This window comes from Callithrix jacchus, chromosome 9 (assembly GCF_049354715.1).
Source record: "Callithrix jacchus isolate 240 chromosome 9, calJac240_pri, whole genome shotgun sequence".
Classification (NCBI taxonomy): domain Eukaryota; kingdom Metazoa; phylum Chordata; class Mammalia; order Primates; family Cebidae; genus Callithrix; species Callithrix jacchus.
In genome coordinates, this window is record NC_133510.1 from 136,139,374 (window position 1) to 136,165,967 (window position 26,594).

At 42.1% G+C, this 26,594-nt stretch overlaps 1 protein-coding gene and 1 long non-coding RNA gene across 3 annotated transcripts in view; one reads left to right on the top strand and one right to left on the bottom strand.

Annotated features, from left to right (window-relative positions):
- The first annotated feature begins 1,607 nt into the window (after window positions 1–1,607).
- Window positions 1,608–26,594, top strand: part of ZNF26 (zinc finger protein 26) — a 43,299-nt gene continuing 18,312 nt past the window's right edge. Inside the window, exons 1-3 of one of the 2 annotated variants that reach the window (XM_035258307.3) lie at window positions 1,608–1,732; window positions 4,836–4,901; window positions 16,190–16,275. Coding sequence is in view for 1 of the 2 variants with exons in the window: in XM_009004940.5 (XP_009003188.2) it covers window positions 21,271–21,303 (33 nt within the window). In the remaining variant the exon portion in view is untranslated. Of the gene's footprint in view, window positions 1,733–4,835; window positions 4,902–16,189; window positions 16,276–20,875; window positions 21,304–26,594 lie in introns of those variants that run through there. The other variant, XM_009004940.5, reaches the window with a different exon arrangement.
- LOC128928660 (uncharacterized) lies at window positions 15,996–20,728 on the bottom strand. The gene is made up of 2 exons (XR_008474092.2): window positions 20,498–20,728; window positions 15,996–16,596 (listed from the first exon to the last, which is right to left on the bottom strand). It is a non-coding gene; the product is annotated as an uncharacterized LOC128928660 (long non-coding RNA).

Below are 26,594 nucleotides of genomic sequence, written 5' to 3' on the forward strand. Positions count from 1 at the left end.
GGCACGGTCTCGCTCTGTCACCCAGCTGGGAGTGCAGTGGCGATCACCACTCATTGCAACCTCAGACTGGTCTCCAACTCCTGCCTTCTGCCCTAGCCTCCCCAAATGCTGGAATTACAGGCACGTCTGGCTTCTTTTACATTTTTGATCGTAGCTGTAAGTAATATAGGTAAATTTTAGTACATCTAATCCAGCAGTATTGAACAACAGGAAGGAAAATAAACCAGATAAGGACGTTAGACGGAAATAAAATATATTTATGGATATATAAAGCAGGGGATTGGTCCCAGCTACTGGAGGCTGAGGCAGGAGGATCGCCTGAGCCTGGGAGGTTGAGGCTGCAGTGAGCTTTGATGGCACCACTGCACTCCAACCTGGGCCACAGAGGGAGACACGTTCTCTTAAAAAAAATTTGTTGGCTGGGCCGGTGGCTCACGCTTGTAATCCCAGCTCTTTGGGAGGCCAAGACAGGCAGATCACCTGAGGTCAGGAGTTCATAGACCAGCCTGGCCAACATGGTGAAATCCTGTCTCTACTAAAAATACAAAAAAATTAGCTGGGCATGGTGGCGCGTGCCTGTAATCCCAGCTACTCAGGAGGCTGAGGCAGGAGAATTGCCTGAACCCAGGAGACGGAGCTTGTGGTGAGCCGAGATCGTGCCATTGCACTCCAGCCTGGGTAACAAGACCAAAACTCCGTCTCAAAAAAAAAAAAAAAAAAAAAAAAAATTAGCTGGGTGTGGTGGTGGGCGACTGTAATTCCAGCTACTTGGGAGGCTGAGGCAGGGAGGATTGCTTGAACCCAGAGGCAGAGGTTGCAGTGAGCCAAGATTGTGCTACTGTACTCCAGCTGGGACAACAGAGCAAGATTTTGCCTCAAAAAATATATTTTTTTTGACTAGGCACGGTGGCTCATACCTGTAATCCCAGCTACTCAGCAGATTGAGGCAGGAGAATCACTTGAATCCGGGAGGCGGAAGTTGCAGTGAGCCGAGATCGTGCCGTTGCACTCCAGCCTGGGCAACAGAGACTCTATCTCAAAAAATAAAATCTGTGTTTCCTGGGCAGCTATCCTGAAACTTTATACTTGAGTAAACTCTCTTTAAACTTGATTCTGACTCTTGTGATTAGGCTGACATTTTGGTGACCACGAGGGGACCCAAAGCAAGTCTCTAGTTATCCCTGACATTTTGCCAACAATAAGAGCCTTAGTGCTGTGGGAAGTAGAAAAGATCCTTTTTAAAGTTTCTTTTCTTGTTAAAGAATAAGTGTGCTAGTAGCTCTTTGTTATTCTATGTACCTGTTAGACATACTTACAGGCACATAGTACGTTCTGTGTCCTTGTACTTTAACCAAGATATCTGTGCTGGACATGCTCACAGGCATGTCCCAGCCATCTATTGCTTTTACCTGTTTAGAAAAGTTTTAAGTTGTTAGCCAATCGGGTTTTAGTTTAAATTGTGAGGTCTGGCTCCAGCCAATGGAGATTAGACACAACGGTAAGGATGATGCCAAATGCGTATGGGATAAATGAGTCTGCTTTCCTTTGTTCATTGTACTCTTGCGGCAAGATGGCTGGTGAGAGTATGCTTCCTGCAGTCCAGGAAGTAAAAATTGCATTGCTGAAAGATCCTTTGTCTCAGGGCTGACTTTTCTTTGTGGCACCAAGCATCTATTTCCAACAGGAAAGATATGAACATTTATGTGCAAGAAGCTCAAAAGTCCCTCAGCAGGTAAGAAAATATCACCAAGACATGTTATAATCAAATCATCAAAAATCAGACAGGCAAGGCATGGTGGCTCATGCCTGTATTCTCAAGACTTTGGGAGGCTGAGGCAGAAGGATCACTTGAGCCCAGGAGTTGGAGGCCAGCCTGAGCAACACAGTGAGACCATGTCTCCACACAAAACAATAAGCCAGATGTGATGGCATGTGCCTGTAGTGCCAGCTAATTGGGAGGCTGAGGTGATAGGATCACTTGAGCCCATGATGTTGAGGCTGCAGTGAGTCATGATCTTGCCACTGCACTTTCATCTGGGTGACAAAGCAGTCTCTGCTTCCAAAAAAAAAAAGAAAGAAAAAGAAAGTTAAAGACAAAGCATATCTTGAAAGTGGTAAGAGAAAAGGATAATAAGATAAAGTAGCAAGAGAAAATTACTAAGGATTATCAGTGGATTTCTCAGCAGAAACTTTGTAGGCTAGGAGACAGCGGGATGATATTTTCCAAATGCTGAAAAAACAACATTGCTAATCAAGAATACTTTACCCCTAAAGCTGTCCTTCAGAAATGAAAGAGAGAAAGATTTACCCAAACAGAAGCTGAGGGAGTATATCACCACTAGGCCTGCCTTACTAGAAATGCTAAAGTATGTTCTTTAAGCTGAAGTGAAAAGTTGTTAATTAGTAACATGAAAACATGAAAGTATAAAACTAGTAAAAGTATACAGTCATATTCAGAATACCCTAATGCTATAATGATGATGTGTAATTTATTTATTTATTTCTAGTATAAAGATTAAAAAACAAAACTATTTTGTTTTTTTTGAGAGAGAGTTTTTTACTGCCCAGGCTGGAGTGCAGTGGTGTGATCTCAGTTCACTGAAACCTCTGTCTCCTGGGTTCAAACAATTCTGCCTTATCCTCCCAAGTAGCTGGGATTACAGGTGCCTGCCACCATGCCCAGCTAAATTTTTGTATTTTTATTTATTTATTTATTTATTTATTATTTTTGAGACGGAGTTTTGCTCTTTGTTACCCAGGCTGGAGTGCAATGGCGCAATCTCGGCTCACCGCAACCTCCACCTCCTGGGTTCAGACAATTCTCCTGCCTCAGCCTCCTGAGCAGCTGGGATTACAGGCACGCACCACCATGCCCAGCTAATTTTTTGTATTTTTAGTAGAGACGGGGTTTCATCATGTTGACCAGGATGGTCCTGATCTCTTGACCTCGTGATCCACCCACCTCAGCCTCCCAAAGTGCTGAGATTACAGGCGTGAGCCACCGCAACTGGCCAATTTTTTGTATTTTTAGTAGAGAAAGGGTTTCCTCTGTTGGCCAGGCTGTTCTCTAACTCCTGATCTCAGGTGATCCACCCACCTGGGCCTTCCAAAGTGCTGGGATTACAGGTGTGAACCACCATGCCAGGCCGACAAAACTACTAAAAATAACTATAGCTAAAACCATTTGTTAGTAGATACATAATGTAAAAAGATGTAAATTGTGGCTGGGCACAGTGGCTCATGCCTGTAGTCCCAGCACTGTGGGAGAACGAGACAGGCAGATCACCTAAGGTTAGGAGTTCGAGACCAGCCTGGCCAACATGGTGAAACCCTCTCTCTACTAAAAGTACAAAAATTAGCCAGGCATGGTGGCAGTGCCTATAATCCCAGCTACTCAGGAGGCTGAGAAGGGAGGATCACTTGAACCCAGAAGGTAGAGGTTGCAGTGAGCCAAGATTGTGTCCTTGCGCTCCAGCTTGGGCAACAAGAGTAAAACTCCATCTCAAAAAAAAAAAAAAGTCAACTGAACACAAAAGAAGACAGCAATGCAGGAAATTAGAGATAAAAAAGATTATAAGCCACTTCAAAAACAAAGCAAAATGACAGAAATGTCTTCCTCATTAGTAGTTAATTTAAATGTATATGACTAAACTTTTCAATCAAAAGACTTACATTTGAAGATTGAATAAAAATACATAGTTCAACTATATGCTGTTATAAGAGACTCACTTTACATCCAAAATCACAAATAGTGAAAGTGAAAGGATTGAAAATGATGTTCCATGTAAATATCCCAAAGAAAGCAGTGATGCTTGCATCAGACAAAATAGTCTATAAACCAGAAGAGATTACAAGACAAAGAGTGACATTGTAGCTTAATATTCAGTGTAGGACCTTATAAATCTAATAACTGATCATTAAAATATATAAAGAAAAAACTGACAGAATTAATGAGAGCAATATTCTAGAATAATCATTGAAGACTCTGATTATGACTTAAGATATTTGCATCACTGTTGACAATGGAAATCAATCTTTTGTTTTTATTTTCTGTGATACATTTTTAGGTTTACATATTATTGTTATAATTGTTCCAGAAATTTTGAATTTTTTTTTTTTTTTGCTTTGTTTAGTTTTTTGAGATGGAGTCTCACTCTGTGGCCAGGCTGGAGTGCAGTGGCACAACTGCAGCTCACTGCAACCTCCGCCTCGTGGGTTCAGGCAATTCTCCTGCCTCAGCCTCCTGAGCAGCTGGGATTACAGGCACGTGCCAGCTAATTTTTTGTATTTTTAGTAGAGACGGGGTTTCACCATGTTGACCAGGATAGTCTTGATCTCTTGACTTCATGATCCACCCGCCTCGGCCTCCCAAATGATTGTTTCTTTAGCTGTGCAGAAACTCTTAAGTTTAACTAGATCCCATTTGTCTATTTTGGCTTTTGCTGCCATTTCTTTTGGTGTTTTAGTCATGAAGCCCTTGCCTATGCCTATGTCCTGAATGGTGTTGCTTAGGTTTTCTTCTAGGGTTTTTATGGTGTTAGTTCTTATGTTTAAATCTTCAATCCATCTGCAGTTAATTTTTGTATAAAGTGTAAAGAAGGGGTCCAGTTTCAGCTTCCTGCACATGACTTAATTGTCCATGACTAGCCAGTTTTCTCAACGCCATTTATTAAACAGGGTTTGCATTTTCTTTTTGCTGGATTAGAATACCTAGTTGTTTTTTATTTTGTTAATGTTCTTCAAAAACAAATGTTTTTTATTAATTAGTTCTACTGTTGTTCTGCTTTCAACCACATTTATTTCATTTCTGCTTTTATCTCTCTTATTTCCAACAGTCAAACTCAGTGGCTTTAAAAAAGTTTTATTGAAATACAATTGACATTCCACAAAATTTATCAAATGTAAGTATTCAATTCAATGACATTAGTAAATTCATAGCGTTGTACTACCATCACCACAATGCAGCCCTAGGACATTTTCATTACCTCCCCAAAGTTCTGTATTCCCATTTACAGTTAATCCCAGCTCCTACTCCTATCCATAGGCAACATTGATGTGATTTTTTTGCTCTACAAATTTGCATTTTCTAGACATTTTATATCCATGAAATCATACACGTGATGACTTTCGTGTCTGGCTTCCTTGTTTTTTTTTTTTGCCAATCAGTTTGAGCTTATGAGGTTGCTCAGGTTAGCCTTGAACTGATGACCTCGCCTTCGCGAGCGCCATGACCTCCGGCGGGAGCCACTTTGGACCCCGCTTCCTTGTTTTTGAGGTTTATTCATGTAGCACGCATCAGCACTTTTCCCCTCTTTTAATTGCTGAATGGTATTCCACTGAATGGCTATACCACATTTATTTATTCATGCATCATTTAATGGATATTTGAGTTGTTTTCATGTTCGTTTATCCAGTCACCAGTTGATGAGATTTTGGGTTGTTTTCAGTTTCTGGCTTTTAAAATAATATTGCTATAGGGCCGGGCGCGGTGGCTCAAGCCTGTAATCCCAGCACTTTGGGAGGCCGAGGCAGGTGGATCACAAGGTCAAGAGATCGAGACCATCCTGGTCAACATGGTGAAACCCCGTCTCTACTAAAAATACAAAAAATTAGCTGGGCATGGTGGCGCGTGCCTGTAATCCCAGCTGCTCAGGAGGCTGAGGCAGGAGAATTGCCTGAACCCAGGAGGCGGAGGTTGTGGTGAGCTGAGACCGCACCATTGCCCTCCAGCCTGGGTAACAAGAGCAAAACTCCATCTCAAAAAAAAAATATTGCTATAAACATTATCTTAAATGACCTTATATAGACATATTTCCATTTTATCTTAGATACCTAGGAGTAGAATTGCAGAGTCATGTGATAAGTTTATGGTTAACTTTTTAAGTAATGGCCAAACTGTTTTCCAAAGTGGCTGCCATTTTACATCTCACTAGCAATGCATGAAGGCTCAAGTTTCTCCACATACTTGCCTACACTAGGTATTCTCTGTTTTTCTTATTACAGCCATTCTAGTGAGTTTTTACTGGTATCTCATTGTGGTTAACGTTGCTGTTCCTTAATGAATAATAATATTGAGCATCTTTGTATGTGTTTATTAGCCTTTTCTATATCTTCTTCAGTGAAATGTGTATATTCAGATATTTTGCTCATTTGCAAAATTGTGTTGCTTGTCTTATTCTTGAGCCATAAGTGTTCTGAATACAAGTCCTTTATCAGATAAATGATTTGCAAATATTTTCTTTCGGACTGTGGCTTGTCTTCTCATTTTCTTCATACTGTCTCTTGAAACATAAAATTTTTTATTTGTTTACAAAGTTCAATTTATCAATATTTTTATTTCTTGGATCACGCTTTTGTTGTTATGTCTGGAATCTCTTTATCCAACCCAAATTTATAGCAATTTTCTATTGTATTATGGTTTTAGCTCTATGACCCATTTTCATCTAGTTTTCATGTATGATGGGTAAGGCGAGGCTCCTTCTCCTTTGGCATGTAGGCATCCATTTGTTCAGAATCACTTCTTAAAGACAACCTTTTCATCATTGAATTATATTGGTAACTGTGTCAAAAATTAATTGTCCATAAATGTTAGAATGTATTTCTAGATTCTTTTTTCCCTTGATCGATTTAGTTATCCTTGTGCTAATGTCACATTATCTTGTGGCTTCATAGTAAATTTAAAATTAACTAGCGAAAGGCTTCCAACTTTATTCTTTTTTTTATTGCATTTAGGTTTTGGGCTACATGTGAAGAACATGCAAGATTGTTGCATAGGTATACACGTGGCAGTGTGATTTGCTGCCTTCCTCCCCTTCACCTATATCTGGCATTTCTCCCTATGCTATCTCTCCCCAACTCCCCACGCCCCCGCTGTCCCTCCCCTATTCCCCCCAACAGACCCCAGTGTGTAGTGCCCCCTCCCTGTGTCCATGTGTTCTCATTGTTCAACACTCGCCTATGAGTGAGAACATGCGATATTTCACTTTCTGCTCTTGTGTCAGTGTGCTGAGAATGATGTTCTCCAGGTTCATCCATGTCCCTACAAAGGACACGAACTCATCATTTTTGATTGCTGCATCATATTCCATGGTGTATATGTTCCACATTTTCCCTGTCCAGTCTATCATCGATGGGCATTTGCGTTGATTCCTGGTCTCTGCTATTGTAAACAGTGCTGCAATGAACATTCGTGTGCATGTGTCCTTATAGTAGAATGATTTATAATCCTTTGGATATATACCCAGTAATGGGATTGCTGGGTCAAATGGAATATCTATTTCTAGGTCCTTGAGGAATCGCCACACTGTCTTCCACAACAGTTGAACTAATTTACACTCCCACCAACAGTGTAAAAGTGTTCCTTTTTCTCCACATCCTCTCCAGCATCTGTTGTCTCCGGATTGTTTAATGATGGCCATTCTAACTGGCGTGAGATGGTATCTCAATGCAGTTTTGATTTGCATTTCTCTAATGACCAGTGATGATGAGCATTTTTTCATATGTTTGTTGGCCTCATGTATGTCTTCTTTTGTAAAGTGTCTGTTCATATCCTTTGCCCACTTATGAATGGGCTTTTCTTCTTGTAAATCTGTTTTAGTTCTTTGTAAATTCTGGATATCAGCCATTTGTCAGATGGGTAAACTGCAAAAATTTTTTCCCATTCTGTTCATTGCCGATTCGCTCTAATGACTATTTCTTTTGCCGTGCAGAAGCTGTGGAGTTTGATTAGTTCCCATTTGTCTATTTTGGCTTTTGTTGCCAATGCTTTTGGTGTTTTGGTCATGAAGTCCTTACCTACTCCTATGTCCTGAATGGTTTTGCCTAGATTTTCTTCTAGGGTTTTTATGGTGCCAGGTCTTATGTTTAAGTCTTTAATCCATCTGGAGTTAATTTTAGTGTAAGGTGTCAGGAAGGGGTCCAGTTTCTGCTTTCTGCACATGGATAGCCAGTTTTCCCAACACCATTTATTAAACAGGGAACCCTTTCCCCATTGCTTTTTTTTTTCTTTTTTTTTATTGCATTTTAGGTTTTGGGGTACATGTGCAGAATGTGCAAGACAGTTGCATAGGTACACACATGGCAGTGTGTTTTGCTTCCTTTCTCCCCTTCACCCACATTTGTCATTTTTCCCCAGGCTAGCCCTCCCCAGCTCCCCCCACCGCTGGCCCTCCCCTTTTCCCCCCAATAGACCCCAGTGTTCAGTACTCCCCTCCCTGTGTCCATGTGTTCTCATTTTTCATCACCCTCCTATGAATGAGAATATGCGGTATTTCATTTTCTGTTCCTGTGTCAGTTTGCTGAGAATGATGTTCTCCAGATTCATCCATGTCCCTACAAACGACATGAACTCATCATTTCTGATTGCTGCATAATATTCCATGGTGTATATGTGCCACATTTTCCCAATCCAGTCTATCATCAATGGGCATTTGGGTTGGTTCCAGGTCTTTGCTGTTGTAAACAGTGCTGCAGTGAACATTCGTGTGCATGTGTCCTTATAGTAGAACGATTTATAGTCCTTTGGGTATATACCCAGTAATGGGATTGCTGGGTCAAATGGAATTTCTATTTCTAAGGCCTTGAGGAATTGCCACACTGTCTTCCACAATGGTTGAACTAATTTACACTCCCACCAACAGTGTAAAAGTGTTCCTTTTTCTCCACATCCTCTCCAGCACCTGTTGTCTCCAGATTTTTTTTTTATGTTCATTCATCAACAAATTTTAATTTTCAAGTTCTGATTTTTTTTTAATATTCAGCATACGTAGCCAGGTATTCAACTTCAATTCCCTAGCATCAGTTTATCAAATATACAATCAAGATTAAGTATAAAATTTGGGACAAAACAAGACACTGGATCTCCTCTCACGGAGTGGGGAGCCAGAACATGAATATATCTCTGGAAACAAAATAAATATAATTTGCAATTATCAATTTGATGAGAATATAAGGAATTCTTAGAAAAGAGGCATTTGACCCACTCAGACAAATTTATTTGAGGAAAATGTTTCCTTGAGAAAAATCACACTTTAGATAAAATGTATGCATAAAGAAGGAAAATGTGAGCATTCTAGGCAAAGAAGCAAATATAAAAAAAGTAAAGGACGGAAAAAAGGCAGCAGTTTGGTGCCTAGAGTCCAATGTCAGTAACAACAATGAGAAAGATGCTGCTGGGGGTGAAGAAAGAAATGAGGAACTGCAGACAAAGAACATCAGGGGAATTATTGTTACATTAAGATGCTTATAACTTGACCTCAAAACTAATAAGAAGCCACTTTTTAAAAAAATTTTTTATTGGATTTTTTAATGATTGCCATTCTAACTGCCGTGAGATGGTATCTCAATGTGGTTTTGATTTGCATCTCTCTGATGACCAGTGATGATGAGCATTTTTTCATATGTTTGTTGGCCTCATGTATGTCTTCTTTTGTGAAGTGTCTGTTCATATCCTTTGCCCATTTTTGAATGGGCTTGTTTTTTTCCTGTATATCTGTTTGAGTTCTTTGTATATTCTGGATATAAGCCCTTTGTCAGATGGGTAAACTGCAAACATTTTTTCCCATTCTGTTGGTTGCCGATTCACTCTAGTGGCTGTTTCCTTTGCCGTGCAGAAGCTGTGGAGTTTGATTAGGTCCCATTTGTCTATTTTGGCTTTTGTTGCCAATGCTTTTGGTGTTTTGGTCATGAAGTCCTTGCCTACTCCTATGTCCTGATGGTTTTGCCTAGATTTTCTTCTAGGGTTTTTATGGTGCCAGGTCTTATGTTTAAGTCTTTAATCCATCTGGAGTTAATTTTAGTGTAAGGTGTCAGGAGGGGGTCCAGTTTCTGCTTTCTGCACATAGCTAGCCAGTTTTCCCAACACCATTTATTAAACAGGGAATCCTTTCCCCATTGCTTGTTTTTGTCAGGTTTATCAAAGATTGTATGGTTGTAGATATGTTGTGTTGACTCCGATGCCTCTGTTCTGTTCCATTGGTCTATATCTCTGTTTTGGTATGAGTACCATGCTGTTTTGATTACAGTAGCCTTGTAGTATAGCTTGAAGTCAGGTTGTGTGATGCCTCCCACTGTGTTCTTTTTACTTAGAATTGACTTGGCTATGTGGGCTCTCTTTTGCTTCCATATGAAGGTTAAGGTGTTTTTTTCCAGTTCTGTGAAGAAGGTCATTGGTAGCTTGACAGTGATAGCGATGAATCTGTAAATTACTTTGGGCAGTATGGCCATTTTCACGATATTCATTCTTCCTAACCATGAACATGGAATGTTTCTCCATCTGTTTGTGTCCTCTTTTATTTTGTTGAGGTTTGTAGTTCTCCTTGAAGAGGTCCTTTATGTTCCTTGTTAGTTGTATTCCTAGGTATTTTATTCTCTTTGTAGCAATTGTGAATGGCAGTGTTTCTTGATTTGGCTCTCTTTAAGTTTGTTATTGGTGTATAGGAATGCTTGTGATTTTTGCATATTGATTTTGTATCCTGAGACTTTGTTGAAGTTGCTTATCAGTTTCAGGAGATTTGGGGCTGAGACGATTGGATCTTCTAGATATACAATCATGTAGTCTGCAAATAGAGACAATTTGGCTTCCTCCTTTCCTATTTGAATGCCCTTTATTTCTTTTTCTTGCCTGATTGCTCTGGCTAGAACTTCCAGTACTATATTCAATAGGAGTGGTGAGAAAGGGCATCCTTGTCTAGTGGCAGATTTCAAAGGGAATGCTTCCAGTTTTTGCCCATTCAGTATGATATTGGCCATGGGTTTGTCATAAATAGCTTTTATTATTTTGAGATATGTTCCATCAATACCAAGTTTATTGAGGGTTTTTAGCATAAAGGGCTGTTGAATTTTGTCAAAGGCCTTCTCTGCATCAATTGATATAATCATTTGGTTTTGGTTTTTGGTTCTGTTTATGTGGTGAATTACGTTTATAGACTTGTGTATGTTGAACCAGCCTTGCATCCCTGAATGAATCCTACTTGATCATGGTGGATAAGCTTTTTGATATGCTGTTGCAATCGGCATGCCAGTATTTTATTGAAGATTTTTGCATCTATGTTCATCATGGATATTGGCCTGAAGTTTTCTTTTCTTGTTGAGTCTCTGCCGGGTTTTGGTGTCCAGATGATGTTGGTCTCATAAAATGATTAGGGAAGGATTCCCTCTTTTTGGATTATTTGGAATAGTTTCAGAAGCAATGGTAACATTTCCTCCTTGTGTGTCTGGTAGAATATGTCTGTGAACCCATCTGGACCTGGGCTTTTTTTGTGTGGTAGGCTCTTAATTGCTGCCTCAACTTCAGATCTTGTTATTGGTCTATTCATGGTTTCGACTTCTTCCTTGTTTAGGCTTGGGAGGATGCAAGTGTCCAGGAATTTATCCATTTCTTCCAGGTTTACTAGTTTATGTGCATAGAGTTGTTTGTAATATTATCTGATGATGGTTTGAATGTCTGTGGGATCTGTGGTGATAGCCCCTTTATCATTTTTTATTGCATCTATTTGGGTATTCTCTCTTTTCTTTTTTATTAATATGGCTAATGGTCTGTCTATTTTGTTGAACTTTTCAAAAAACCAGCTCCTGGATTTATTGATTTTCTGAAGGGTTTTTCGTGTCTCTTATCTCCTCCAGTTCTGCTCCAATCTTAGTTATTACTTGTCTTCTGCTAGGTTTTGAGTTTTTTTGATCTTGCTTCTCTAGCTCTTTCAATTTTGATGATAGGGTGTCAATTTTGGAACTCTCCACTCTTCTCATGTGGGCACTTACTGCTATATATTTTCCTCTGGAGACTGCTTTAAATGTTTCACAGAGATTCTGGTATGTTGTGTTTTCGTTGTAGTTGGTTTCAAAGAACTTCTTTATTTCTGCCTTCATTTTATTGTTTATCCAGTCAACATTCAAGAGCCAGTTGTTCAATTTCCTTGAAGCTGTGCGGTTCTGAGTTAGTTTCTGAATTCTGAGTTCTAACTTTATTTCACTGTGGTCTGAGAGACTGTTATGATTTCTGTTCTTTTGCATTTGCTGAGGAGTGATTTACTTCCAATTATGTGGTCAATTTTAGAGTAGGTGTGATGTGGTGCTGAGAAGACTGTATATTCTGTGGATTTGGGGTGGAGAGTTCTGTAAATGTCTATCAGGTTTGCTTGTTCCAGGTCTGAGTTCAAGTCCTGGATATCCTTGTTAATTTTCTTTCTGGTTGGTCTAATATTGACTGTGTAGTGCTAAAGTCTCCCACTATTATTGTGTGGGAGTCTAGATCTCTTTGTAAGTCATTAAGAACTTTCCTTATATATCTGGGTGCTCCTGTATTGGGTCCGGATATATTTAGGATCATTAGCTCTTCTTGTTGTATCAATCCTTTTACCATTATGTAATGTCCTTCTTTGTCTCTTTTTGATCTTTGATGCTTTAAAGTCTATTTTATCAGAGACGAGAATTTCAACTCCTGTTTTTTTTGCTCTCCATTTGCTTGGTAAATCTTCCTCTATCACTTTATTTTGAGCCTTTGTGTATCCTTGCATGTGAGATGGGTTTCCTGGATACAGCATAGTGATGGGTTTTGTTTTTTTATCCAATTTGCCAGTCTGTGTCTTTTGATTGGTGCATTTAGTCCATTTACATTTAGGGTTAATATTGTTATGTGTGAATTTGATACTGCCATTTTGATGCTAGCTGGCTGTTTTGCCCGTTAGTTGATGCAGATTCTTCATTTTGTTGATGCTCTTTACCATTTGGTATGTTTTTGGAGTGGCTGGTACTGGTTGTTCCTTTCTATGTGTAGTGCCTCTTTCAGGAGCTCTTGTAAAGCAGGCCTGGTGGTGACAAAATCTCTGAGTACTTGCTTGTTCACAAAGGATTTAATTTTTCCTTCACTTATGAAGCTTAGTTTGACTGCATATGAAATTCTGGTGTGAAAGAAAGTTCTTTTCTTTAAGGATGTTGAATATTGGCCCCCACTCTCTTCTAGCTTGTAGGGTTTCTGCTGAGAGATCTGCTGTGTGTCTGATGGGATTCCCTTTGTGGGTAACCCGACCTTTGTCTCTGGCTGCCCTTAGCATTTTCTCCTTCATTATAACCCTGGTGAATCTGATTATTATGTGCCTTGAGGTTGCTCTTCTTGAGGAATATCTTTGTGGTGTTCTCTGTATTTCCTGGACTTGAATATTGGCCTGCCTTGCTAGGTTGGTGAAGTTTTCCTGGATAACATCCTGAAGAGTATTTTCCAGCTTGGATTCATTCTCTTCGTCACATTCAGGTACACCTATCAAACATAGATTAGGTCTCTTCACATAGTCATAGTCCCCCATTTCTTGGAGACTTTGTTCATTCTTTTTTGTGCTTTTTTCTCTAATCTTGCCTTCTCATTGTATTTCATTGAGTTGATCTTCGACCTCTGATATCCTTTCTTCTGCTTGGTCAATTCGGGTGTTGAAACTTGCGCATGCTTTGCAAAGTTCTCGTGTTGTGTTTTTCAGCTCCATCAATTCACTCATATTCCTCTCTAAGTTGTCCATTCTTGTTATCATTTCATCAAATCTTTTTTCAAGGTTTTTAGTTTCTTTGCATTGCGTTAGAACATGTTCTTTTAGCTCACGGAAGTTTCTGAATACCCACCTTCTGAAGTCTGATTCTCTCATTTCATCACACTCATTCTCCATCCAGCTTTGTTCCCTTGCTGGCGAGGAGTTGTGATCGCTTGTAGGAGGAGAGATGTTCTGGTTTTGGGTGTTTTCCTCCTTTTTGCACTGGTTTCTTCCCATCTTTGTGGATTTGTCCACCTGTCGTCTGTGTAGTTGCTGATTTTCAGATTGGGTCTCTGAGTGGATGTCCAGATTGTTGATGATGAAGTTATTTCTGTTTCTTAGTTTTCCTTCTAACAGTCTGGCCCCTCTGCTGTAGGACTGCTGAGGTCCATTCCAGGCCTTGCTTGCCTGGTAATCACCTGCAGCAGCTGCAGAACAGTAAGGGTTGCTACCAGTTTCTTCTTCTGCTATCTTTGTCCCAGAATGATGCTTGCCAAATGTCAGTCTGATCAGTCCTTTGTGAGGTGACTCCTTGGATATACAGGGGTCAGAGAGCTGCTTGAAGAGACAGTCTGTTCTTTATAGCAGCTCAAGTGCTCAGCTGTGAGCTCTGTTGTTCATTAAGAGCTGCTAGGCAGGTACGTTTAAGTCTCTGTAGCAGAACTCATATACCCCCCTTTTTTTCCCCAGGTGCTGTGTCCTGGGGAGTTACGGCTTTATTTATGAGTATCAGTTGTGCTGCTGCCTTTTTTTTTTTTTTTTTTTCAGGGCTTCCCTGCCCAGCAAGTCACTGTCTGCCTGCAGGAGCTTTGCTGAGCTGCTGTGGTCTCCACCCTGCTGCTGTGTGACCTTCCCTGTCCTGTTTATATGGGTGTGATTAGAACTCCCTCAGCAATTGTGGCTCACCTCTGTAATGGCGGACTCTCTTTATTATAGCGGGTTGCCTTGGCAATGGCAGGCTGCCTCAGCAATGGCGGACTACCTTGGTAGGGGTGGAGTGCCTCGGTAATGGCGGACGCCACCCCACACCAAGCTGCACTATCCTGGGTTCCGCTGTGCTTGCTGTGAAAGTCTCAACCCCGAGTGTTTCCAATTATTGTTTTTTTGTTGGGGTGGGACCCGCCGAGCCTGATCACCTGGCTCCCTGCCTCAGAGCCTTTTTTTTTTTTAAGTTGAACGGTTGACTCTCTCCCAGGTGTTCCAGTCGCCTGCTGAAAGGGCACTGGAATATGTGTGATTTCCCGTGTGGCGACCCACTGCACCGGCTGAAACAACAGCACTGCCCAGGAATCTCCTGGCCTGGCTCCCTGTTTCAGACCTGTTTATTCAGATGAATGGGCAAATCTGCCTTCCCAGAGCTCCAATTGCCAGCTTAAAAGGGCAACCAGGCCAGTGTATTTTGTATGGAGAGCCACTGTGCCTGGGTGCCGGTAAAACAGCCAGGCCAGCCGAAACAGCCGCGCTGGCCAAAACAGCCATGCTGGCGACCCATGGAGCTCCTCCACCTGGGAATCTCCTGGTCTGTGGGCAATTAAGTTCTGTCTGGAAGTGTGGCATCCACTCACCCTCTGAGCTTTCACTGGGAGCTGCAATCCTGAGTTGCTCCTAAAGGGCCATCCCCAACTTTATTCTTTTTCAAAATTATTTTGCTATTCTATGTCCTTTGCAGGTAATTATAAATTTTAGGTTCAGCTTGCCAATTTTTAACCACAAAGTCTGATGGGATTTTGACAGGAATTGCATTGAATTTATAGATCAATGTGGGGGAGAACTGCCATATTGATAGAATTCAGCCTTTCAATCCATTAAGATAAAATGTATTTATATATTAAAATAATTGTTAATATCTGTGAGCAATATTTTGTTCTTTTCAATATACACATTTTTGCTTTTTTTTTTTTGAGACAGAGTCTCTTGCTGTCACCAGATTCGCATGCAGTGGCACGATCTCAGCTCACTGGAACCTCTGACTCCTTCTTTCAAGCGATTCTCCTGCCTCAGCCTCCAGACTATCTGGGATTACAGGCATGCGCCATTACACCCAGCTAATTTTTTTTTTTTGAGACGGATTCTCGCTCTGTCACCAGGCTGGAGTGCAGTGGCATGATTTTGGCTCAGTGCAACATCTGCCTCCTGGGATCAAGCAATTAATTCTCTGCCCCAGCCTCCAGAGTAGCTGGAATTGCATGCACCTGCCATCACACCCAGCTGATTTTTGTATTTTTAGTAGAGACAGGATTTCACCATCTTGGCCAGGATGTTCTTGAACTGCTCACCTCGTGATCCACCTGTCTCAGCCTTCCAAAGTGCTGTGATTACAGGTGTTAGCCACTGTGCCTGGCCCCTAATTTTTGTATTTTTAGTAGGGATGGGGTTTCAGTATGTTGGCCAGGATGGCCTCAATCTCCTGAGCTTGTGATTCGCCCACCTCGGCCTCCCGAAGTGCTGGGATTACAGGTGTGAGCCACTGCACCAGCCACATTTTTACTTCTTTTATTACATTTATTACTATTATTCTTTTTGATAGTGTGAATGAACTTGTTTACTCAACTTCATTTTAAGATTCACTGCTAGTATATAGACATATAATTTTTGAGCATGCTAATATCATTTATTAGTTTCAGTAGTTCTATTATTATTGATTCCTTGAATTTTTTTTTCTTTTTTCATTTTAGGCAGTCTCACTCTGTTGCTCAGCTAACTGCAACCTCTGCCTCAAGTGATTCTCGTGCCTCAGCTTCCCAAGTAGCTGGGACTACAGGTGTGTGCCACATCCCCAGCTAATTTTATATACTTTTAGTAGAGATGGGGTTTCACTGTGTTAGCCAGTATGGTCTCGATCTCCTGACCTTGTGATCCACCCACCTCGGCCTCCCAAAGTGTTGGGATTATAGGTGTGAGCCACAGCGCCCGGTGATTCCGTGAAATTTTCTATATACAGGATTATGTCATCTGTGACTAAAGGCAGTTTTAGTTTTTTTCCAATTTGGATGCTTTCTTCTCTTTTACTGGACTGCACCAACTAGAACATCCAGTCCAATGTTGAACAGAAGTGTTGAAAGCAGACATCCTTGCTTGTTTCCTGTGATAGAGGAAAAACATTCAGTCTTTCACCATTCTATAGGATGTTAGCTAGGGTTTAAATTTTTTTTTTTTTTAAGTTTTTTGAGATGGAGTCTTGCTCTGTTGCCTAGGCTGGAATCTAGTGGCACGATCTTGGCTCACTGCAACCTATGCCTCCCAGGTTCAAATGAGTCTCTTGCCTCAGCCTCCCCAGTAGCTGGGACTACAGGCATGTGCCACCATGCCCAGCTAATTTTTGTATTTTTAGTAGAGACAGCGTTTCACCATGTTTGCTAGGCTGGTCCAGAACCCCTGACCTCGTGATCTGCCAGTCTTGGCCTCCCAAAGTGCTGGGATTACAGGAGTCAGCCACCATGCCTGGCCTAGTGTTTTTTTTAATGCCCATTATCAGGCTGAGGAAATTCCCTTCTATTCCTAGATTGTTGAATTTTGCCATGAATAGATGTTGGTTTTTCTAAATGCCTTTTGCTGCATATATTGAAATATTCATATAGTTTTTGTCTTTTATTATGCTGATTTTCAGTGTTGAACCAATCTAACATTCTTGGTATGTATTCCATTTGGTCATGTTATAAAATCCTGTATGTATGTTGCCAGATTCAGGTTGCTAACATTTTTCTTAAACAGCTTTAATGAGTTATAATTGATATAGAATAAGCTACATGTATTTAAACAATTTGGTAAGTTTTCATATGGGTAAACACCTGCAAAAGCAGTTTGAGGAGAAAAAACGTTTTCTCAAGCCTGTTAAGGATGTTTGTGTCTATGTCTACGGACAGCACAGGAATATTGGTGTGTGGTTTTGTTTTTCCCTTGTGAAGTCTTTGTCTGGCTCGGGTATGAGAATAATACCGGTTTCACAGAATAAGTTGGAAAGTATTCCCTCTCATCTATTTTCTGAAAGAATTTCTGAAGAATTATCCTTTCCTCTTTAAATACTTGATGGAACTCACTAGTGGAGCCATCCACTCCCAGATTTTCTCTGTGGGAAAATTTTTAATTAATTAATTTCTTTTTTTGAGACAGGTTTCATTCTGTTGCCCAGACTGGAATGCAGTGGTGGGATCATGGCTCACTGCAGCCTAAACCTCTCTGGATCAAGCATTCCTTCGCCTCAGCCTCTCAAGTAGCTGGGATTATAGGTGTATGCCACCATACCTGGCTAATTTTTTTAAGATTTTAAATGATCATGACTATATAGTAGGTGTATATATTTATGGATTACGTGAGATATTTTGATATGAAATGCGTATTATAATGTAATGTTGGAAATAGATGCTTGGTGCTGCAAAGAAAAATCAGCACTGGAACAAAGAATCTCTCAGCAAGGCAATTTTACTTTCAGCAGAAATGATGCTGTCCATCAGCAATCTTGCCATGAAAACACACTGAACAGCAGGAATATTTATCCTTTATGCATTGGGTCCTCACTGCTGTGTCCTATTTCCATTGGTTGGAGCTGGACCTCACAGTCTAAGCTAAACCCAATTGGTTGGCAACTTAAAACGCTCCTGAATAGGTAAAGGTGATGGAGAACAAAAGGGGAAGAGGAAGTTGCTTGTGAAAGGGCTTAGAAAAGTAGTAACGTTTTCAAATAAGGAAGGGGCATAGGCTGTGAGCTGGAATGTGCCTGTGAGCATGTCCAGCACAAATATCTTGGTTAACGTACAAGGATATAGAATATACTTATTCCCTTATATTTAACAGCTACAAAGGATAGGACTTAACAAAGAGTTACTAGCAAAAAAGCAAGAAGGTTTTGAAGAAAGACTTTAAAATAAACTTATTTCTAATATTGATTATTATTATTCTTTAACAAGAAGGGAAACTTTGAAGAGGAACTTTTTACTTTCTATAAATGATTATTATGCAATGCATAAAAATGACATCAGGGAAAATGTGGTATCCTCAAGCAGCTATCCTTTGTGCTATAAGAAATCCAATTATACTTTTAGTTATTTTTAAATGTATCATTATTTTTGACTATATCCTGTTGTGCTAGAAAATACTAGGTCTAAGTCTTATTCTTTATGTATTTCTACCCATTGACCATTCCCATCCCCCCTCAGTCTCCCACTACCCTTCCCAGCTTCTGGTAACCATCTTTCCACTTTCTATCACCATAAGTTCAATTGTTTTAATTTTTGGTGCCCACAAATAAGTGAGAATATATGAAGTTTGTCTTTCGGTGCCTCCCTTATCTCACTCAATATAATGATCTCCAGTTCCATCCATGTTGTTGCAAATGATAGGATCTTGTTCTTTTTTATGGCTTCCTAGTACTCCATTGTATATGTACCACATTTTCTTTATTCATTAATTTGTTGATTGACACTTTGGTTTACTTCCAAATCTTGGCTATTGTGAATAGCACTGCAATAAACATGGGGGTGCAGATAGCTCTTGGATATACTGATTTTCCTTCTTTTTGGTATATACCTAGGAGTGGGATTTCTAGATCGTATGGTAGCTCTATTTTTATTTTTTATTTTTTTTGAGACAGAGTCTCACTCTGTTGCCCAGGCTGGAGTGCAGTGGCGTGATCATGGCCCACTATAACCTCTGCCTCCTGGGTTCAAGCAGTTCTCCTGCCTCACCATCCTGAGTAGCTAGGACTACGGGTGCGTGCCACCATGCCCAGCTAATATTTGTATTTTTAGTAGAGACGGGGTTTCAACATACTGGCCAGGCTGGTCTCGAACTCTTGATTTCATGATCCACCCACCTTGGTCTCCCAAAGTGCTGGGATTACAGGTGTAAGCCACTGAGCCTGGCTCTATTTTTTATTTTTTTTTTGAGGACCTCTAAACTGTTCTCCATAATGGTCACACTAATTTACAATCCCACCAAGAGTGTACAGGGGTTCCCTTTTCTCCATATCCTCACCAGCATTTATTGTTGCTTGTCTTTTGGATAAAAGTCATTTTACTGGGATAAGAAATCGCATTGTAGCTTTCATTTACATTTCTCTGATGATCAATGAGGTTCAGTGCCTTCTCATATACCTGTTTGCCATTTGTATGTCTTCTTTTGAGAAACATCTATTCAGATGTTTGGCGCATTTTTTTTTTTTTTTTTTTTTTTTTTTGAGACAGGGTTTCATTCCTGTCATCCAGGCTGGAGTGCGATGGTGCAATCTTGGTTCACTGTAACCTCTGCCACATGCGCTCAAGCAATTCTGCTGCCTTAGCCTCCCAAGTAGCTGAAACTACAGATGCAGGACACGTATGCGGCTAACTTTTGATATGTTTTGTAGAGACGAGGTTTTGCTATGTTGCCCAGGTTGGTCTCCAACTCCTGGGCTCAAGTGATCCACCCACCTCAGCCTTCCAAAGTGCTGGTATAGACGTGAGTCATCTTGCCTGGCCATTTGGCACATTTTTAAATCTCAATAGGCCAATCTACAATAGGGGTATTATTTGTGGGACTAATTGGGGAGGTTGTATATCTTGTGACCAATCTACACCTTACCAGAATTCAGGCTCCTCTCCTCCCCCGAGCCTGGTGGTCTCTCATAGGTTTTACAAAGACAGCTGAGTGTTGGAAAAGGACTATCATTGAAACTATAATCTAAATGTCTTCCAAAGTTAGCTTGGCCTAAGCCCAGGAATAACTAAGGCAACTTGAAAGCCAAAGGCTCGCGCGGTTGGGGGTTTGGTTAGGTTAAGACCTCCCCCTCTGCTATAATTTTCTCACTGATAGACTTTTTCCGCAAAGGTAGGTTCATTATTGGTGTGGTTCTATTTATCTATCTTTAACATCTATAGTTTCTCCTTTATGAAGTTGGTTACTCTATTATTTGGTGTACCGATATTCAAAATTGTTACCAAGCCTTATGAATTGCAGCTTTTAGCTTTACAAAGCCTCCTTTTTTGCTGTGCCTTCTGGTCTGAACCTACCTTGTATGATATCAAGACCTCAGCACACCTGCGTCTCTGCTGGGGTCGGACTCTGAGTCAGTTCTACAGGGCCTGGGAAACTGGGAGTCCGGGCTCCGCGGCTGGTACTAAACCTGGCGCAGCCGGGGGATGGGTGAACCCGGTGCCGCTGGCGGAGCCCTCTTCCAGCTTTCTGTTCTCGTCCGCGGTGCCCACTCTAGATCCGCTGCAACTGCAAGCCGGCCGGTTAACAGGGGAACCTTCTCAGAGGATTGTGGGAGACGTAGTTTTTCCGGCGCCGTCGCGTCCTGGCTTCTGAGGCATGACGCACTTCCGCGTGCGCCTCACTCCCGGCCTTAGTCGGGTGCGCTAGTGCAGGGCTGTTTCCGGCTTAGACTCAGTGGACCGGAGTCTGGCCAGCAGGTGCACTTGCGTAAGTGTCTGTGGCCGCCGAGGCCCGGAGCTAAACGGCTTGGATTATCCTGGGCAGACACGGACTTGACCAGCTCAACACCACCGTCGATCGGGGGCGTGGACGGAGCCAGGATAGACTCCTGCTCTTCTGAATCAGGGCCGCGGCACAAATCCATCAGTGCGACTCCTGGTACCCAGACCGGGAGGCTGTCTAGCCACGCGCGGTCCGTGTTGGGCGAGAGCTGAGGAGCCGGCGTCCCTGCGAGCGACTCAGCCCCGGGACGGTCAGGTGTCGGGGGCCCGGGGCCCGGGGCCCGCACCTGTCTGCGGGCGGACGCATCCCTCAAGGTCTCTTGCAGCTCACGGACGTGGACGTGGGGATGGCCACCAGTTTCCGGATAGCTTCGTGGTGGGTAAGTAGAGACTTTCAGTGTTTAAAGGCGACTGGACACTAAGGGTGGCCACGTTCATTTCTTCAGGGTTCCTCCGGGAATTGAACTCACCCCCTCACCCAAGCTGTGGTCCTCCAGAAACGTGCCTCGTGGTATTTATTCTGTGACGGGCAGTTACACTGCACTTCACTGCCAGCTGCGGGCCCTGAAGTCTGGAAGCCTCCATCATTTTATGTTTTCTGCATAAAGTTGTCTCATGCAGACCCTTAGAACTTCGTTGGAGAAATTATCTTCCTCCTTTTTCGTTTGGCCAAATGCTTGTTTATGGAGTTGCTTTTGTGTGCTGGACTCTAGGGCTGGTGCTGGCAATGGAGAGATAAATTATGTATTTTCTGGCCGGGTGAGTGGCTCACACCAGTAATCCCAGCACTCTGGGGGACCGAGGTGGACGGATCACGAGGTCAGGAGTTTGAGACCAGTCTCGCCAACATAGTGAAACTCACCTCTACTAAAAATGCAAAAAGTTAGCCGGGTGTGGTGACGTGCGCCTGTAATCCCAGCTACTCAGTAGGCTGAGGCAGGAGAATTGCGTGAACCCGGGAGGCGGAGGTTGCAGTGAGCTGGGATCGCGCCTTTGCACTCCAGCCTGGGTGACAGTGCGAGATACCGTCTCAAAAAAAAAAAAATTATGTATGTTCCTAATTTTAGAGGAGCTTTGGATTGGCAGGGAGGATAGTCTAGTGAATCATGGACACAATTACATGTGAAAGAGGCTAGGAGCGGAGCTCCAGGGTCCAAGAGGTAAGGGGCGGCCCAGTGGATCATCTGGACTTTATGAATGATTGATGGAGTGAACCAGAGGGGAGACTTTACAAGTGATTTGATTGCCCAGTCTCTTGCAGGTGAGTGGTGGTGACGACGTTGCCCCGGAGACTAGCAATGCTGTTAGAAGAGGAAACTGGGAAAGACTTTGGCGGGTGTTGAATATCCAATGCCTGTATTTTAGCCTGTAACTCACATGGGAGGTCTAAACTGGAAATATATAAAGATACCTTATTATATTCATGGAAGCTCAGAGTGTGACCAGCTAGAATCCTTAAGAGGACCTAGGTGAGTACTCAGGTTAATGAAAGGAAAGGACAGACGGTGAAGAAAGGCTGTTGTGCTAAAGAAATGAAAGTTAGGAGTGGATTTTTTTCCCCCTTTGAGTTTGTTCCTTTGTCAGAGATCAGTTGAGTGTATTTATATGGGTCTATTTCTGGGCTCTCTGTTTAATTCCATTGCTCTATTTGTTCTTTCACTAATACAACACTGCCACACTGTCTTGATTTTTGTAGCTTTATAAGAGTCTTTTTTTTTTTTTTTTTGGAGATGGAGTCTTGCTCTGTCACCCAGGCTGAGATGGAGTGCACTAGCACGATCTTGGCTCACTGCAGCCTCTGCCTCCCGGTTCAAGCGATTCTCCAATCTCAGCCTCCTGAGTAGCTGGGATTACAGGCACATGCCACCCTGTCTAGCTAATTTTTGTATATTTTGTAGCAATGGGCTTTTGCCATGTTGCCCAGGCTGGTCTCTATAATGTCTTTTGGTTTTTTTTTCAAGGCAGTGTCTCATTCTGTTACCCAGGTTGGAGTACAGTATAACAGTCGCAGCTCACTGCAGCCTCAAAGTCCTGGCCTCAAGGGATCCTCCCACCTCAACCTCCTGAGTAGCTGGGATGACAGACACGTGCCACTACATCTGGCTAATTAAAATCTTTTTTTGTACAGACAGGGTCTCACTATGTTGCCCTGACTGGTCTCCATCTCTTGGCCTCAAGCACTTCTCCGTTCTTGGCCTCCCAAAGCATTGTTGGGATTACAGGCATGAGCCAACATGCCCAGCCTATAAGTCTTGAAGTCAGTTTAATTCCCCCAACTTTATCCTTCTGCTTCAGTATCCTGTTAGCTAATGTAAGTCTTTTGTCTGTCTAAACTTTGTAATCGCTTCATCAACTTCAACAAAATAATTTGCTGGGATTCTAATTGATACTGCATTGAATCTGTAGATCAAGTTGGGAAGAGCTGAAGTCTTGAATATTGAGTCTTCCTGTCTGTGAACATGTCATATCTCGCTATCTAGTTCTTAGTTTTCATTAAGCAGTGTTTGGTAGTTTTTCTCATATAGATTTTATTTCGTATCATCAGATATTTTATTAGACTTATACCTAAGTATTTCATTTTTGTGGGTGTTACTGTAAATGATATTGTGTTTTTTATTTCAATTCAACTTACACCTGTGTACAGGAAAGGGATTGACTTTTATATATTAACTTTGTATCCTGCAACCCTGGTATAATCACTTAGTTTCAGGAGATTCCAGGTGTGAGCCACAAGCTGAGGAAGATCTTTATTCCTAAATTATATGGTATATCTTTCTTCATTTATTTCCTTTTTTTTTTTTTTTGAAGATAGAGCCTCGCCTTGTTGCCCAGGCTGGAGTGCATTGGTGCAATCGTGGCTCACTGCAGCCTTGACCTCCTGGGCTCAAGTGATCCTCCCACTTCAGCCTCCCAAGTAACTGGGACTTACAGGTGCATGCCACCACACTAAGCTAATTTTTAAATTTTTTGTTGAGACAGGGTCTTACCATGTTGCCCAGGCTGCTCTAGAACTTCTGGGCTGAAGTAACCCTCCCACTTTTGGCCTTCCAAAGTGCTGGGATTGCAGACATGGGCCCCTGTGCCCAGCCCTTCTGTGGTTTTAATTGAGCATTTCATATGATTCCACCATTTTTCTCTCCTAGGTTAGCATGTTAGTTATTTTTGTTGTTGGTGTTGCTTTTTGTGGTTGACCTAGAGGTCGTATTATACATTTACAGTTAATTCAAGCCCAGTTTCAAATAACACTTCTGCTTCACAGGTAGTAATTTTTAATAATTAAATAATATTTCTTCCTCCCTTCAGGAGGAGTATATTCCTAATAACATTGCTGATATTCATTTAACTTATATGTAAGAATACATACCGTATGTAATTGAATACATTGTTACTATTGCTTTTTTTTGAGATGGAGTCTTGGTCTGTTGCCCAGGCTGGAGAGCAGTGGTGTGATCTCAGCTAATTGCAACCTCCATCTCTTGAGTTCAAGCGATTCTCCTGCCTCAGCCTCCTGAGTAGCTGGGACTATAGGTGTGTGCCACCATGCCTGGCTAATTTTTGTATTTTTAGTAGAGACAGAGTTTCATTATGTTGGCCACTGGTCTCAAACTCCTGACCTCAGGTAATCTGCCTGCCTTGGCCTCCCAAAGTGCTGGGATTACAGGGGTGAGCCACTATGCCCAGCCACTGTTATTATTATTATTATTATTATTATTATTATTATTATTATTTTGAGACGGAGTTTTGCTCTTGTTACCCAGGCTGGAGTGCAATGGCGCAATCTCGGCTCACCGCAACCTCCACCTCCTGGGTTCAGGCAATTCTCCTGCCTCAGCCTCCTGAGTAGCTGGGATTACAGGCACGCGCCACCATGCCCAGCTAATTTTTTGTATTTTTAGTAGAGACGGGGTTTCACCATGTTGACCAGGTTGGTCTCGATCTCTCGACCTCGTGATCCACCTGCCTCGGCCTCCCAAAGTGCTGGGATTACAGGCTTGAGCCACCGCGCCCGGCACCACTATTATTATTTTGAACAGACTAGGTCAAGTAGGAATAAGAAAAATATCTGGGCATGGTGGGTGATGCCTTTAATCCCGGCACTTTGGGAGACTGAGGGCAGGAGGCTCACCTGAAGCCAGGAGTTTGAGACCAGCCTGGGCAACATAGAGACCTTGCCTCTACAAAAAAAAAAAAAAAAAAAGCTAGGTATGCTAGTGTGCACCTGTAGCCCCAGCTACTTGGGAGGCTGAGGTGGGAGGATCACTTGAGTGTAGGAATTTGAGGCTGCTGTGCCAGTGTACTCCAGATTGGGCAACAGAACAAGACTGTCTCAAGAAAAAAAGATAAGAAAAAAGCTTTGATCTTACTTTCACTTATTCTTTCTTTGATGTTCTCAATTTTGTAAATGTATATTCGTGGTCTGACATGGTGGATCATGCCTGTAATCCCAGGACTTTGGGAGGTTGAGGCAGGTGGATCACTTGAGGTCAGGAAAAGACCAGCCTGGCCAATGTGGCGAAACCCGTCTCTACTACATATACAAAAATTAGCCAGGTGTGGTGGTGCACGCCTGTAGTCTTAGCTACTTGGGAGGCTGAGGTATGCGAATCGCTCGAACCTGGGAGGCAGAGGTCACAGTGAGCTAAGATTGTGCCACTGTACTCCGGCCTGGGCGACAGAGCAAGACCCTATCTAAAAAAAAAAGTATATCTGTGATTCTGACCTGTATTTTCCTTTTCTGCCTAGCCAAGGCAGGTTTACTTGCAATAGTAATAAATTCTCTTAGTTTTTGTTTGAGAAAGTCTTTCTTTACTTTTGAAGGATAATTTTGCAGGGTACAGAATTCTGTTGTGATGGAATTTTTTTGTGATCTGCCCACCACAGCCTCCCAAAGTGTTGGAATTACAGGCGTGAGCCACTGTGCCCGGCCTGCCCATCTGTTCTTGCATGCTGTCTACTTGATTCACTAGAGCCCATAGCATATTAATCATGGTGGTTTTAAGTTTTGTCTGATACCCCTGACATCCCTATCATGTCTGGTTCTGATGCGTGCCCTGTCTGTGTTTTTTTGCCTTTGGGTATTGCCTTGTCCCTTTTCGTTGGTAGCTGGACATGATGGACGGAGTAAAAAGAATTACTTCTACTAATACTTTACTAATGTGGTGGTAAGATGTCAGGAAAGGGTGAGCATTCTGTAGGCCTATGAGTAGGTCTGTCTTTTTGCGAGCTTTTCCCCTGGAGTCTCAACCTCACAAGTGTTTCCCAGGCCACTCCCACCCCCTCTCTTAGATGGGACCGTGTGGATGGACGAGGGTGGATTTGGCATCTCTTTCTTCCCTCAGGTTAGTTAGGCTCTGACAAAACCCCAGTATATTAGGCTCCGGGAACCTGGTTGAGCTTCTGAAAATAAATCTCAGAAAAGCTTGGGACCTCATCTCCCCCCGCTCCCACCATGACTGGGTCCCCCTGGACTTTTTAACTTCAGACATGTACACACCTAGCCCCTAGCAATTTATCAATTGCAGTTCAGGTATTTCTATCCTGACACTGTTTCTCACAGAGGTTTGTGCTCTGGTGAGTGCTGTGTATTTGCCTGTGTCTAATTTTGGGGACTGTGCTTTGCCCTGTACCTTCACTTCTCTTTCAGATCAAAGAAGACTTGTTGATTTTTCAG